At 35.3% G+C, this 14051-nt stretch overlaps 1 protein-coding gene across 1 annotated transcript in view; it reads right to left on the bottom strand.

Annotated features, from left to right (window-relative positions):
* Positions 1-14051, bottom strand: part of ATRNL1 (attractin like 1) — a 493875-nt gene that overhangs the window by 336668 nt on the left and 143156 nt on the right. The window contains exon 20 of the mRNA XM_062001233.1: positions 1247-1340. Coding sequence (XP_061857217.1) covers positions 1247-1340 — 94 coding nt within the window. The remainder of the gene's footprint in view (positions 1-1246; positions 1341-14051) is intronic.

Below are 14051 nucleotides of genomic sequence, written 5' to 3'. Positions count from 1 at the left end.
TTCACAATATCTAGAACGGGTCTCTTTCTACACATGCTCTCACAAACTACAGTCTGTACAGCTGCTCTTTTAAAATATTTTTTTTTAAAGACCAGAGTTAGGAAAGGACTTAGGAGTAAAAATTCAATTTTTATGCTAATATTTGTGCCTATGAACCCTAAAGATGTCAAGCTCACCGTGTAAAATGTGATCACAGCCAAAGACAATTTGAAAATGGCTGCTCTGCAGGGTTTCTTTCATCCAAAAGAAACCATTTTGAATATCAAATGCTTTAACACCACAGCTTGCTCTGAATAAGCCTTTGGTCTATGTCAGAATCTAGGAAGTGGAATGTATTACATGTGACAAAAACTGGGATTTTCAGTCTGAAATTGCAATTTTACATTTACTCTTGAAAAGTCAAAATTCATAGTTCTGGTCCCTCTATTTTGTGGAGTAGTTGTAACCCTTTACTAGGACTAGAAAATCCAACACCAGGAGAATCTTTTCTCTTCTAGTTTAGTAAATGGGATAAAAGAATCTCTTATGATAAACATAAACTCAGGACAGTGGACTGTTACACAGCTGTCGGTCTTATACAGCTGAGCAGCACAACCAACCACATGAGACAAAAGTTCCAAATCAGAGCAGAGGAGAAGATGATGAAACAGACAAACTAAAAAAGACAAGCAATAGCAATATAGGCATGCAAAAAACAGACTGGGGAAAAGGCCTACAAGACCATCTTGGGCTGAATGGTACCTAGTAGAGGACTGGAATTATGAGCAAAGAAACTCTTTCCTGTAGTTCAAGTATTACAATACACACAGGAGTAGGATTCTGTTTTTTTAGATTCTTTAGATGTTCTTTAGATTCTTTTAATTTTGTTTTAGATTCTGATCAAGGGATGGGCAAATATACTGAATGTAATTACCAGTTACACACATTTTTTTACTTACCAAAAAGCAAAACTAAGGAAAGGAAGACAAAGACAGGTAATTTCCCCAGTTCTTTTTACAGGTTATTTTTAAAATCTGTACTGTCTGCACAATATTCTTATTATTTGTGATATAATTCCTTAACAAAAGACTATGTAATATCAAAATTTCTTAACGTAGGGAATAGATTCATCGGAAAAAAACCCAAAACACTTTCTGGTCATTCAATCACAAAATTCAATACCAAAAGCCAAACATGAATATGAGAAAAGTGATTATAAGGTAGGCATGAAAAGCAGTAACTTTGAGTTACATTTAACTGTACTCACAGTTGACACTGGTCTCCTTTGATTCCCTTGGTTGTGCAGAAACATTTTCCTGTTTGCATGTGACAGATATTTGCGTGTCCACTGCACGTGCAAGCTATAAAATCAAAAAGGAAAAGTGAGAGATCTTAGTCCATATTTTGCTTTATAACTAAAGAGATTTTCACAGATTTTGATACTTTATCCTAAACTTACTTTCTACAAGCGGTATTTATATACATAGACATATTTCTAATTCAATTACAAGCTGCTTCAAAGAACACGTCATTAGCACATCACTTCAGTTATTTTCTGTAGAGTTCAGAACTGGAGCTTACATCATCTGCACATCTTAAACAGTAGCAGTTTGAGAACAGTCATTATAATTTACCATTTAAATGAACAATACAGAAAATTATTAATGATACTTTTTTTTAATGTATCAGGTGAAATCCCAACCAATAGCAAAACTCAATTAATTGTAAATGTGTAATTAAAGAGAGTATTATTGCAGATGTTTGGTAAAATGTCTAATATAAATGAAGCTCTTGCTTTCGACAAAAGCTAACAGAAACTTGAAACCACTTTAACAAGTCGGTCCACAAGAATATTCTAGAAGCAACGAAAACAGGCACCTTTAAAAGTTCCTGAAATTTCAACTGGAGGAAAATCACAGAAGCATCATCATCATTCCACTTCTCTTTAAACTCAGTGGCTACAGTAAACCTCTCCACCACGATCCACTCATTGCCACTCTTGCTGTCTGATCAATTCTCACCTCAAAGCAAACCTTCATGTTCCCAACTTCTGATCATTTTGCTTTTCCTTTCCAAGTTTATACAAAATGCTATCTTCTTTAGGCAGCCCTTTGCAAGTTCCCATATCATGTGGGAGTGATCACCTGCTAATATTCATACTGTATTTAAATTCTTTCTTTAATTCAGACTGACTCTGACCCGACTTGGATGATCAATTATGCTTTCACCAGTGTTTTAATTACAAACATGATAAAAGTTTTAATATGTGGGCTCCTGTATGGGAACAGATATGATACCAAGTGGTGACCTGTATATAATACAAGTTTATTTTCCATTTTATAAACCTAATATTGAAATTCTATCAGAAAGACTGAGTTTCAATATTCCTGTTCTACTGATAAGAACACACAATGAATACTTCTGTGGCAGTGCCCTGTATCATACACACTCTAACCTCTCTGCCTCAGTGTAAGACAAAGAAGGGAAAAGGGAATATTACAGCCAGACTAGAATCACAGTTAAACATAAGGTATAATTGACAGAACCTATGCCAGGACTTCCATGGTTGGTTCAGACTTCAGAACTTGTTAAATAGCCGGCTGAAACTGAAGGAGTGATTCTTACTAAAGAGGTACTAGAGACTCAAACTGTCTGCAAGAAATACTACGTGCTGCCTAGGAATTTCTGGTATGTGAGCTGTGACATTTTTTCTCCTTTTCATAAAACTGCTTATAACATTTCTGAAAAACATCTGCAGTGAGATCAGAGTGCTAAATTTTGTAAGTTTACTACAATAAACATTCATTGAAGTACTGCTACTATAGAATGTTATATTTTCCTAAATCCATTCATGCTTTCCCCTCTACATTTATGGAATAACTATTTAGGCATTTCAAGCTGGGAAAGCCTCTCCTCAAAAGTTACTTTTAGTTGTGTAATTTTTTTCCCCACACTTTCAGTGAAAAACAAAGTAATATATTCCTAATAGCTTATTCTGCTTATGGTTAATTGCTCTTAACAGTGATACACCATTACAACACAGCATAAAAGTCAGAGAGGAGCTAAAAGGCTCCAAAAGCTGTCAATATATATAATACAAACACACAAGGTATTGTCAATGAACCTTAATTGATTACTGTCATAGTTATTGCTCCTTTAATAGGAAGTAGATCATGAATGTGAAAGTTGAACTTTCTTTACTTGAGTAGTTTTTATTTAGTAAAATTATTTCAACACTGCGTTACAAAAGCCTTTGTACCTTATGCATCTTTATCAACTTACTGCATTTTTTTAAAGGGTAAAATGGATTCTATAGTGAAAGTAGCAGGTGTAGCTATATGACTGTTCGTGAAAGGGCAAAACACTTCTTTTGGCAACCCAGACATCACTTGTACACCCAGTCCATGGGATTTCTGATAAATCAAACTTCTCAGCATTTTTTATCCCCAAGAACATCTAAATCAAATCAGCACCTATACAGTGCACTTCATTGTACCACGGGCTCACTCACACAGCGATCCACACATGAACTCCGCTCCAATCAGCCAGGTTCCTCCTTCCATTTAAAGGACATCATGTTTAGTGACTGCAATCTGTTTTTGGAGTTTCCTGCATTTATATTGAGGAATTGTTCAATAACATAAATATCTTTCAGAATTTATTTGTCCATAGATTCATATCTAAACTTTTTGCCAGTTTATATTCATAGTGCACAAAAATAAAGTGTGCATTCACATAGTTTGGTCTCTCTCGCTGAAAATTCCAACATGACTGCTCTATGTCACCTGTATTTTCATGCCACTAAGATCAGTATGGTTGGAAAAGGAGAAGAAAGGAAGAGTTCAGAAGACTCAGAAGTTTGTGTTCTGGATTCCTTGTCACTGTAAATGATAGCTCTGACCAGCCCAGGAGCTAATTTTCTTCTATTAAAAGATTAAATTAGCCTTATTGATCAAGTTCCTAGTAATTTAACTATTCCCTGGATAATACTGTGAAAAAGGAAAACAGGAGCTAATCATTTTCATATTATTTTAAAAAGCTCATCTGCACAAATTTTATTTAACAGCAGTGCATCATTTATTCAACTTCAAGCTTACAAGTCTGTGATGAAAAATGGTTTCCTACTAATCTGGGGCTCTCTGTGTGGGGAGTACCACGAAAAACAAAATACATATAAGCCAATCCTACTGCTACTGAAGCAAATGGGAATATATGTTATCAAAAATGCACAACATCAGAGCAGGATGATTTGCAGTACATTCAATGGAAAAAAAATTAGATGCCATTATCTTTGTGCCTCACTGCAGGTTTTTTCCACTGGCCTACTTCCAAACAATACAAAAGAAATTGTGAGCTATGAATATTAAGTATGTTTACTAATTAAGAAACAGCACTAATTAATAAAACTGCACCTGATTTCAAAGCTATAGAAGATTTACATTGTTCTGATACCCCAATATTTCAGTACTCCCCTTTCATACTTCCTTTAATATTTTCTACTTGGCTTTTTCTGCTTAACCACTTTCAGTGAATGGTTTCTATTTGGATGGACTGTAAGTCAGCAGCTAAAACTGGAGTTACAGTAGCATCTTTCAAAGACTAATGCTAGAAGAAACATGCCACAATTTGGAATTGGTTTTAAAAGCATGTTTTGTATCAATCACTCTCAGCTGGTAAAACTTTCCATTATTTTTCTTTGATGTTCCACCTCTCTCCACCCCCTTTTGTTTTCAAGGAACAAGGCTTAAGTTTCAGCAGCAGGTAAAGACTGTATTAAGTCACTTTTTTTTAATTCCAAAAAAGACAGACATCTTTAATGTTGATATGAATAAATGTTTAACATGATTTTTCTTTGTAAGAACCCCCTAAAGCTGAAGAAAAAGGAAGTAAGAGTTAAGAGTTAAAATGAAAGCTATACTTAATATTTCACATTTTAAATGCATCTCATTATTTTACCCCCATGTATTGAATAAAAGGTTTATGAATTTGAATAGAACTGCATGGTGGTAAGCAGAGATTTCTGACCAAAAATCCAGGGCTCAGACTACTTAATGTTAGATGGTGGGAGGATCATATCCTTGCTTTTAAATTTCTAGGTCGGTATGCCTCAGCTTAATTAACATATATGACATACTGTCAAGGAAATATTCTGATATCCCATTTTTGTGCCTTAGTGTTCTCCTACAACATTGTATTTTCTATGGCTATGTACTAAGTTATCTAAGCCACCCCACTGAGCCTCTGACAGTTTCAGCTTCTGTCACACTCAAGTATTTTACCAAATTTCATCATCTTTTAGCTCATTTCATTTTTCCCATTTAGTTCCCATGTCCTTCAGTGTGGATTTTTGATAGCCTCTATTCTGCCTCACATCCAGTTAGACACAGTGTGAATCTTCTTCATCGTGACATTTCTCATGTGATTTTAGGTTGACAACTATGCTTTAAATAATGTACAATTCTTAATTATTTTACTTGGGACACTGACATTGGGCTTAAAATTACAGGACAAATTACACAGATTCACTGGGTTAAGAGAAATTAAATATAAGCAGAAACAATATTCATGCTTTAGGACAGGGATATTGTATCCCCAACAGAAAGACAGAATTGAATAGATGATAATAATAGGAAAAATAAGCCCAGTAGGGAAAGGTTCTCTAAACCTGTATTTTTATTATTCATTTCCAATGCACTTTTTTTCCCCACAAAATCTAGTCAACTTTTGTCCTTATACTCAAAAAAACCCACATCACCAACACAGAAAACCAGCTTCATCAATGCCATTATACCTTTGCTGAGTACAGCCATATGAACAGACACACCAGACTGTTAAAGAGACATGATTATCTACACAGTACATCAGATTCAGATTCGACTGATGTACAACATATTCCAGCCCTCATAGCAGCATTATACTCAAATCACTTTCAGGAGGCTATGATGACACTAATCCTCTCTCAAATCTTACCTGACAGTCATCAACGTAGAGAATAGATTGAAATCCCGCTTTAACGTTATTGCAAGTTTAATGTACAATAACATTCTAACAGTCTTGTTGAATCCTGGTCACATTCTCTGTTTCCTCTGACTATAAGTACTCATATTCAGTATTCAAAATTCAGAAATTAATAGTTTCAAATCAACTGGTTAAAATGAAATATACAGATTTTGCATCCCAAAACACTACTGACTTGAAACAGTAACATTAATATTGGGCAATATATTTTCAATGAGATAATCACACCTATAGTATGTCATAGCTGCATTTCCCTCATGGGAAGGAAATACATCTGCCATTCTCTATTTCATAATTAACCCAGTCCGTACTGGTTTTCATTATAAGGACAAGTTTAAGACTCTAAATAAATCCCCACTTCTAGTGGATTTGAGAACCTTCTGTTAGGCAAGAATTACCATTAGCCTTACATCTTCCTGAAGCAGCAGTACACGAAACACAGAAAAACTTGTTTCAAAGGCTCACAGAAAAAAGATGGGAATTAGAATTGTCACAATTTGGTCTGTGAAAAACTCAGTCACAGAATACAGACATAGAGATGGATTAAAATTTGAAGCATACTGTACAACTCTGATGGAGAGTTTGTTCCCTGTTGCAATTTCCTGCTCAAACGTGTACGTTATTTAAATCAACATTCCAATTGTGTATCCTTTATATACTTTTTAAAAAATCACATCAACTACAAAAATTCTTCTTCTAAGAAAGACCTGAAACTTTAGATGCACTATTTTAAATCCACTCATTTACTTCCATCATGACTGACAAACATGAGTTCAGTATTCAAAGTTGTATAAACTGCCTCCAGGTTGAGTTTTAAAAATGGGTTCTGATCACTTTTATGTTCTAGGTACACCTTAGAAATTTAGTCTTCTGTAGATGTTGGAAATTATTCCCCAGGATTGACAAGCAAGATTTAAAGTTAGTGTCTCATTGACATCAAGAATATTAGTGCAGATTATAAGTGAACCTTCGCAATATATCTCCTAAACATTCCTCTCCTGCCATGGTTTTCTTTGTACGGTAATTCATAGGGTGATTAAGCAACTAGATCTTCTCTCATATTAGGAGAGGCTGAGAGAGCTGGGATTTGTCCTAGAGAAGTCTCAAGGAGATATTATTGATATGTATAAACACCTGATGGGAGGGAACATGACTCTTAGTAGTTTCCACTGACAGAAGAGACGGCAATGGCCACAAATCAAAAACCATGAAATCCCACCAAGACCCAAAAACATTCCCTGCTTTTTTTTATTCTGAGAGCGACCTCTCACACTGATATAGGTGCACATGTAGTTGGTGACACACTTTTGTAAAGAAACAGTGAGTTTAGCCCAACTTTGTCTTCCCATACAATTGTATGCACTCACTGCCAACTTGAGTTTCAATTATGCACACATATTTTTGTTTAAATAGTTATTTTAAATCCTCCATTACCATGCAAACATTTTTTGCAGTCATTAGTTATTTAAAAGAAATACATAATTGGTGGTTTATAAATAAAATAAAATTTATTTCATCTAATTTTTACATATTAACTGAAATGATGACATTAGAGCTTTAAAAACAACAAAAAGCCCCACCCTAGCAATTTCCACTCTGTTCTGTAGGGAAATAGCAGTTCTCTCTACTGCTTTGTACAACATGCAGATTCTAAGTGGAACAGAAAAATTATATGAAAACAATATAATCCAGTAGTGTAAATCCATGCTGCAAAACCACAACCCTATAGAATTTATTAAATAATATATCTACAGCATGATTGATTCTGAGATGCCAGCTCAGCATATAAATGTTCTTGCTGATGCTGACAACAAAAGAATACCCATCACTATTTCCATGAAGTATGCATTTCAGACAATTGAATTTATAAACACTTATTGCTTACCCCCCAATCTCCCAACATAGAGCTGGAAGAGCAATTTTCCTATCAAAATGGAGTTTCCCACCAATCATACTTTAACTTAATATATTTGCTTACTTCAAAGATTACTAAACCAGTAGCTGCACGTGGATAATTCCTTTAAGACATTTGCTGACTTTTTTTATAAAGGGAAAATTATGACAATGCTATCAAATACTGAGGTGTACTCCTACGTTTATTTTGCCAGCACACATGGCATAAGTTGCATCAAAAACCATAGGCTGTATCTCATTTATTTGATGCAACATACTTCTCTTCTGCAAGGCTAAGTAAGGAATAGCAAGTTTAAACATGTATTAGATATAACATTTTAATGCTCAATTTCACTGTAAACATACGTAATGTATTAGTCTACTTACATGAGAACTGCCCTTCTCAGACAAATTTCTATGGCAGTAATATTACAAAACTGTCTAGTCACTTATTTTTTTAGAAGTGTATATTTAGCTGGAAGCCCCTGATACTCTTTGACTATTCAACAGTTATCTTTATAAGATATACATCCATTCAACTTTTAAGACAGGCAATGTAAAAGCAAACAGATGGAATCAACAACAGTTACACAGTATCACTAATTGAGTAGGATTAAAATTAAGCTAAAGAACTTCTGATAAGCAGTAAGTGCACAGAAACATCAAAAAAGATAGTTTTAAGAAAGGACTGTGATACATGCAGGTCAAATAGAACTGTCCTTTTATGGTGACATGGTTAACCTTCATAATAAATCAGTCTTACTAGACTAATCAGCACATATATAACTAATTTTATTTTAATCCTTCTTGGTTTATCACAGAATCCCAGAATGATGGAGGTTGGAAGACTCTTCTAGAGATTATCCAGTCCAACCCCCTGCTAAAGCAGGCTCCCCTCAATCAGGTGAGACTCCATAACCTCCCTGGGCAGCCTGTGCCAGGGCTCCCTCACACCCACAGCAAAGAAGTTTCTCTTCATGTTTAAGTGGAACTTCCTGTGTTCCATTTTGTGCCTGTTACCCCTTGTCCTGTCACTGGGTACTACAGAAAAAAGTCTGCCCTCATTCTCTCAACACCTGCCCTTTAAGTAATTATAAGTGTTGATTCCCCCTTCAGACTTCTCCAGGCTGAACAGTCCCAGAACTCACAGCCTTTCCTTATAAGGCAGACGTTCCAGTTCCCTCATCATCTTGGTAGCCTTCCACTAGATTCTCATGTCTAAACCACTTATCTTGGGATTTATCTTTCTTTGGTCTCAAAACAATCGATTTTTTTACAGCACAACAGCAGCACAGAAAGGACAAAAGTCATATAGAATCACAGAATGGTAGGGGTTGGAAGGGACCTTTAGAGATCTAGTCCAATCCCCCCCCCAGAAGCAGGTTCACCTAGATCAGATCTATGTGTATTGATAGTACTCAGGTCTGTGAGACTGAAAATGCAGATGGAATAGACAGATCTTTAGGATTTATATAAGTAAGATATGAAATCTGCATATGCAAAATATGTAGGGATTCTCCACTCACCCAAATTGTATCTATATCCCGTCTGTACTGTTTAAAGTCAGCTAATCTCAACATTCATAAAAATTAGGTAATCATTTTACCACATTAATGCTGGGTATAGATTTGTTATGAAAAATGCAAGTATGCCAAATCATTATTTTGGTAAAATTAGACACTCCTCACATTGTCATTGGTTTTCACCAGCCGTCTCAGACTGTAGTACAGCCTGCCCTCTGCTCTTCCCTCCCAATTTAGAGGCTAACCTGGTGGTTAGAGAAATGTTCTTGGCCTTAGGCACTTCCCAATTCCAAAGGAGCAATTCAGCCAAGCCTGAAAGTGATTTTAACGTTTTCCTGGAATTTATAGTCACAGTATAACACAGACAATCTCACATGAGCATGACTTAAAGCACTGAGATTATTTTACTATTAGTAAGGCAATTATTTTTTTCCTGAAAAGCACAATCAAGCCATCTGGAAAAGACAAGCGAAGTTTCCTTTGCTTTTTGAACCAATACACACATTACAGAAGTAGGATATTTACTATAAAAACCTAAATCAAACATGGGAAATCATAAACAGGCCAATTTTCTGTTGCAGGAAACAAAACACAGAATGGTTACACCAACACAATCCTATTGCAACCTGCTCCATTTAAAGGCTGGTATTTATTCTTAAGCCATTTTTACACTGGTAAAAGAGCTCTGCAGTGTTTGCACTTCATTATTTCTTCTGTTTACAGCATTCATCCTGAAAAGTAAATTAATTTTTTGTTTCTTTGTCATCAGTATCTCTCAAGCAATCATACTAAATCTGGCTTTAATCATCAGCAACTCACATTATAAAGACGTATGGAAAACCATAATTTTGTTTTATACAAGTAGATAATGAGAATGCAGCACAGAAGATGAACACTGAAAGATGGGATATTTTTTCTTGTTATGAACTAAACAGAATCTTAAACAAGAATCTTGCTGTGCCTGAACCTTCCATGCCAATGCTGACCTATAGCACAGAATTTTTATGGCTTGGGTTCATTCAGGAATTGTATGCTGAAATGACAGTATTTTCTATGGAGAAACCATACCAAACCAACACATTTCCACGAGAACTCATAAACTACAGCAGCATCAATGTTATTTTCTCCACAGCAATCTGTGTGAAAACCTCAAACTTCTACACTTACTTTGAGCATGTAAAACTCAAACATTCCAGGTGAAAACACAATTAAAAGCACTTTGTTTGGAGAGAAGTTTAACATATCCTGCTTCTCCATTTCCTTTTCATTCTTCCCAATTCTTCTTTTCATTTTTAAATATAATATAGAATATTATTAAGAAATAAACAGCTGACAAATTTTACAGTAGGTTAAGCTGCAGGTTTAGTGAGTTCAAGTCAAATATCTCATGTATTGTAGAGTTCTTTAAGCATGCAAGTATTTAAGATGTTTCTTTCACATGTTTGCAGGATTTAAAATATTATTCCATAAGCTGCTCTTACTTTTCTTGTTTTTTAAGAGGCTTCTTATGTGGAAACATAAGATAAAACTAGAATTACTTAAAAAATAATTTCAGATCTGGCAGACTAAAGCTTTTACTAGTCTTAGTAAAAACTAAAATAGTGAGGTTTGTTGGTTCTGTTTTGTGGGTTTTTTGAAGGAAAAAAACAATGATTTTAGATGCCTTCATCTTTGCACTTCCAATCTGAAATGTATTTAAGAAGACTTCTTCAGACACCAAAGTCTTAGTACTTAAAAAGATAAATCAAATAAAAACCAACGCAACAAACTACATCTTTTAAACTTTTCTTGAAAAAAACAGTAGCTTTTCTACTGGTCACTTGGAAAATTTTGGCCAAAAAATTCCTTTCATCAAAAGGCTGCTGTTTTTTTTCCCCCTCTCTTTAAAGTGAACACATAACTTCCTGAATTATTACAGTAAAAAAACACATCATTTTGTAAAGCAGTATGAAAAGCAAAATAATTTAAAACCAGTCAGTAGCAATTCATAGTGGAAAAAATAAAAAATCAATCTAAGGTGAAAAACAACTGAAATCAACAACTAGTGATTGCAACTATTTGTGTGTGTTTGGTCATTCAGAGTAAAAGCTACAAAACGTAAAGAAGTCAGCAAATCATTCCCCCGTGTTAGCCATTAGGAGGTACAAAGTACGGCTGATTTTTTAATGCATTCAACATGAGTGAAGCTTTTTTTGTCCTTAAGTAACTAATGTGGTCTGCCATTGTTATGTATGGCATTTACCACTCAAAAAATGAAAGTGGAATCAACTGCAATCAAACAGAAATACCATTACAGAGTTTTATTCTGAGAATCTTCTTTCTACCCTTTGAAAAATGAGTTGCATGATGCCTCACAAAAGCTATTTTGTCAACAGCCCCTTGGGCTGTAAGCAGAGGGATGACCATGATGCAAAATGACTACTTGACTCTTCTGTCCTGGTGGCATAATCACATGTAAGGACTCCACGATCTCTTGTGGACTGGGAGGTTCAGTCACAGTCATCTGATCTATGTGCAGTCTTCACATAAATATATACAATTCTTTCAGACTGTAAAATTACAGTCAACAATGCCATGCTGTGTGTTATATGTCACACTGACCAGCTGTCAGGAGATATATTTGTGGAATTTTCCTAGAGAAGGATTGCAGAGAGATGCTAGAACTTCTGACTAACTGCAGATGTCTCTGCACTTAAACTATGAAAATAAATGGGAAGTTCTGAGTGGTTGCAGCAACAAGTGAGAGAATTTGAGTTTCATACCACCCAGAAACATCTAGAAGAGCAGATTAAGAAAGTACAAAAAACTGAAATGTCTATCTTTTTTTTTTTAATTATTTCTGGCTGTAGTCAAATGCTTATTTGAGGATCAAGTAACAGTGATTTAAAAAAATGGCATCTTCAGTGTACAACTATCAACTCTTAATCAGAGACCAGCATCTTCTCAGCCTCGGTACAGCAGCTATGTGAGCTCTTGACATCTCTTTCAACACAAAGTAAAATATGTTTGCTTCTAAGAGGCAGGCAAACTCACTATATTGCTGGACAGCTGAAATCTAAGTCATGCTCTGCCTATTTCCTCTGGGAACATCTTTTGGAAACCAATGGCTTTACAAATTTCATTGGGAAGGTGAACATACTGATACGCAGCTCAGCACATCACAAATACATTTTCTACATGTTCTTTATTCCATAAAATAAATCTATGGCATGTAAACCTGAAAAACACAAAATAAGAACATGCAGCAACTCATTCGTCATTGCCAAAAACTATGTTACACAATAACATACAGGAGGACCTGATCACCAACATCAGTGAAAGTAATAGAATTGTCATTAATCCTTGCAAAAAGATAAAGTAAGCACAGAGATAAAGGAATATAATATAAATCAAGTTACTGTATCTCTTCAATATCTATAAAAGTAATAAGTGGTGATCAGTTAAAGGCTGTCTGAATTCTCAGTTATCAGGCTCAGATGCTGAATAAGCACAAAGTACCTGCTACTTAGAGTAAGATAGCACAAGTTGGTGCTATTCTTTTCCCTATCTCAGATATTTTCGTTGTCTAAGACAAAAAATAGTTTAGATTAAGTTTATTAAATATGCAGTATTGATTGTACATTTGCAACATTTCAGAAATAGTTTTGCTGCCTTTTTGAAAAATAAGCTACCTTGTTCTCACTCCATTGCATAAATAGAATCAGCTTTGCTGGATGGTGAAGTTAGATTTATGCAAAGCAACATACTGTAGCAATCAGACTTAGAACAAAACCACAGTTGATATAATTAACTACTAGACATAAGCTACACAATTATATTGCAGTTGTGAAGGATGGAAAGAAAACTTACACAAGAAAAAAATCTTCAAAAAGACACTTAAACTACTTTAATCACTTTTAAGAAGGATAAGAAGAGCTTTGATGGTCAGGAACTGCAAGACTACATTGAACTTAACTTACTGTCCTCTGATTATGGTGATAATTAAAACAAATACTTGGTAATTTGGATGGGAGGGTATACTGCCTTGGAAAGCTGACTTGAATTGCACAAAAGGATATTCCATGCCATATGATGTCATGCTCAGTAATAAAAATGTGGAGGGGAAGCAGGGAGTAGTGATCTGAGAGACAGTCATTACTCAGAGTCTAGTTGGGCATCAGTCCACTTGTGGGAAGGTGGCTAATGAGTGCTTTTGCTTGGTTTGTGTTCCCCCCGCCCCTTTTTCTTCCCTTGTTACACTCTTTTCTTGCCTTTGCTCTTCCCATTCTCCCTCTATCCCACTGTGGGGGTGGGAAGCGAGCAAATGGCTGAGAGATGCTTAGAGGGATCAACCCTCCACACTGCCAGTCAGAAGCTCTGCACAAGCACTGACATTTTCAATAGTGATCCTAAGCTGATGTTTGAACCAGTACTGTCCCGTGCTTTGCTGTTCCCACAATCAGACCACTCTGCAATGAACATGCATATCCCAATTTAGTGAATAAAATCAAAGTAAGAGAATCAAGCATTAGCTTAAAACAGTTGTGCTTGACAGGAGTTTTATAAAAGCCTTTTGTATGCAATCAAGGAATATAATCAAAATAATGAAATATGTCTAACAGACATCCTGTCAAAACCTTATGAATTCCCACAGCCACA

This window comes from Colius striatus, chromosome 8 (genome assembly GCF_028858725.1).
Source record: "Colius striatus isolate bColStr4 chromosome 8, bColStr4.1.hap1, whole genome shotgun sequence".
NCBI classification, from domain to species: domain Eukaryota; kingdom Metazoa; phylum Chordata; class Aves; order Coliiformes; family Coliidae; genus Colius; species Colius striatus.
Note: the sequence above shows the minus strand (reverse complement) of the source record. Positions and strands in the feature narration are given on the sequence as shown.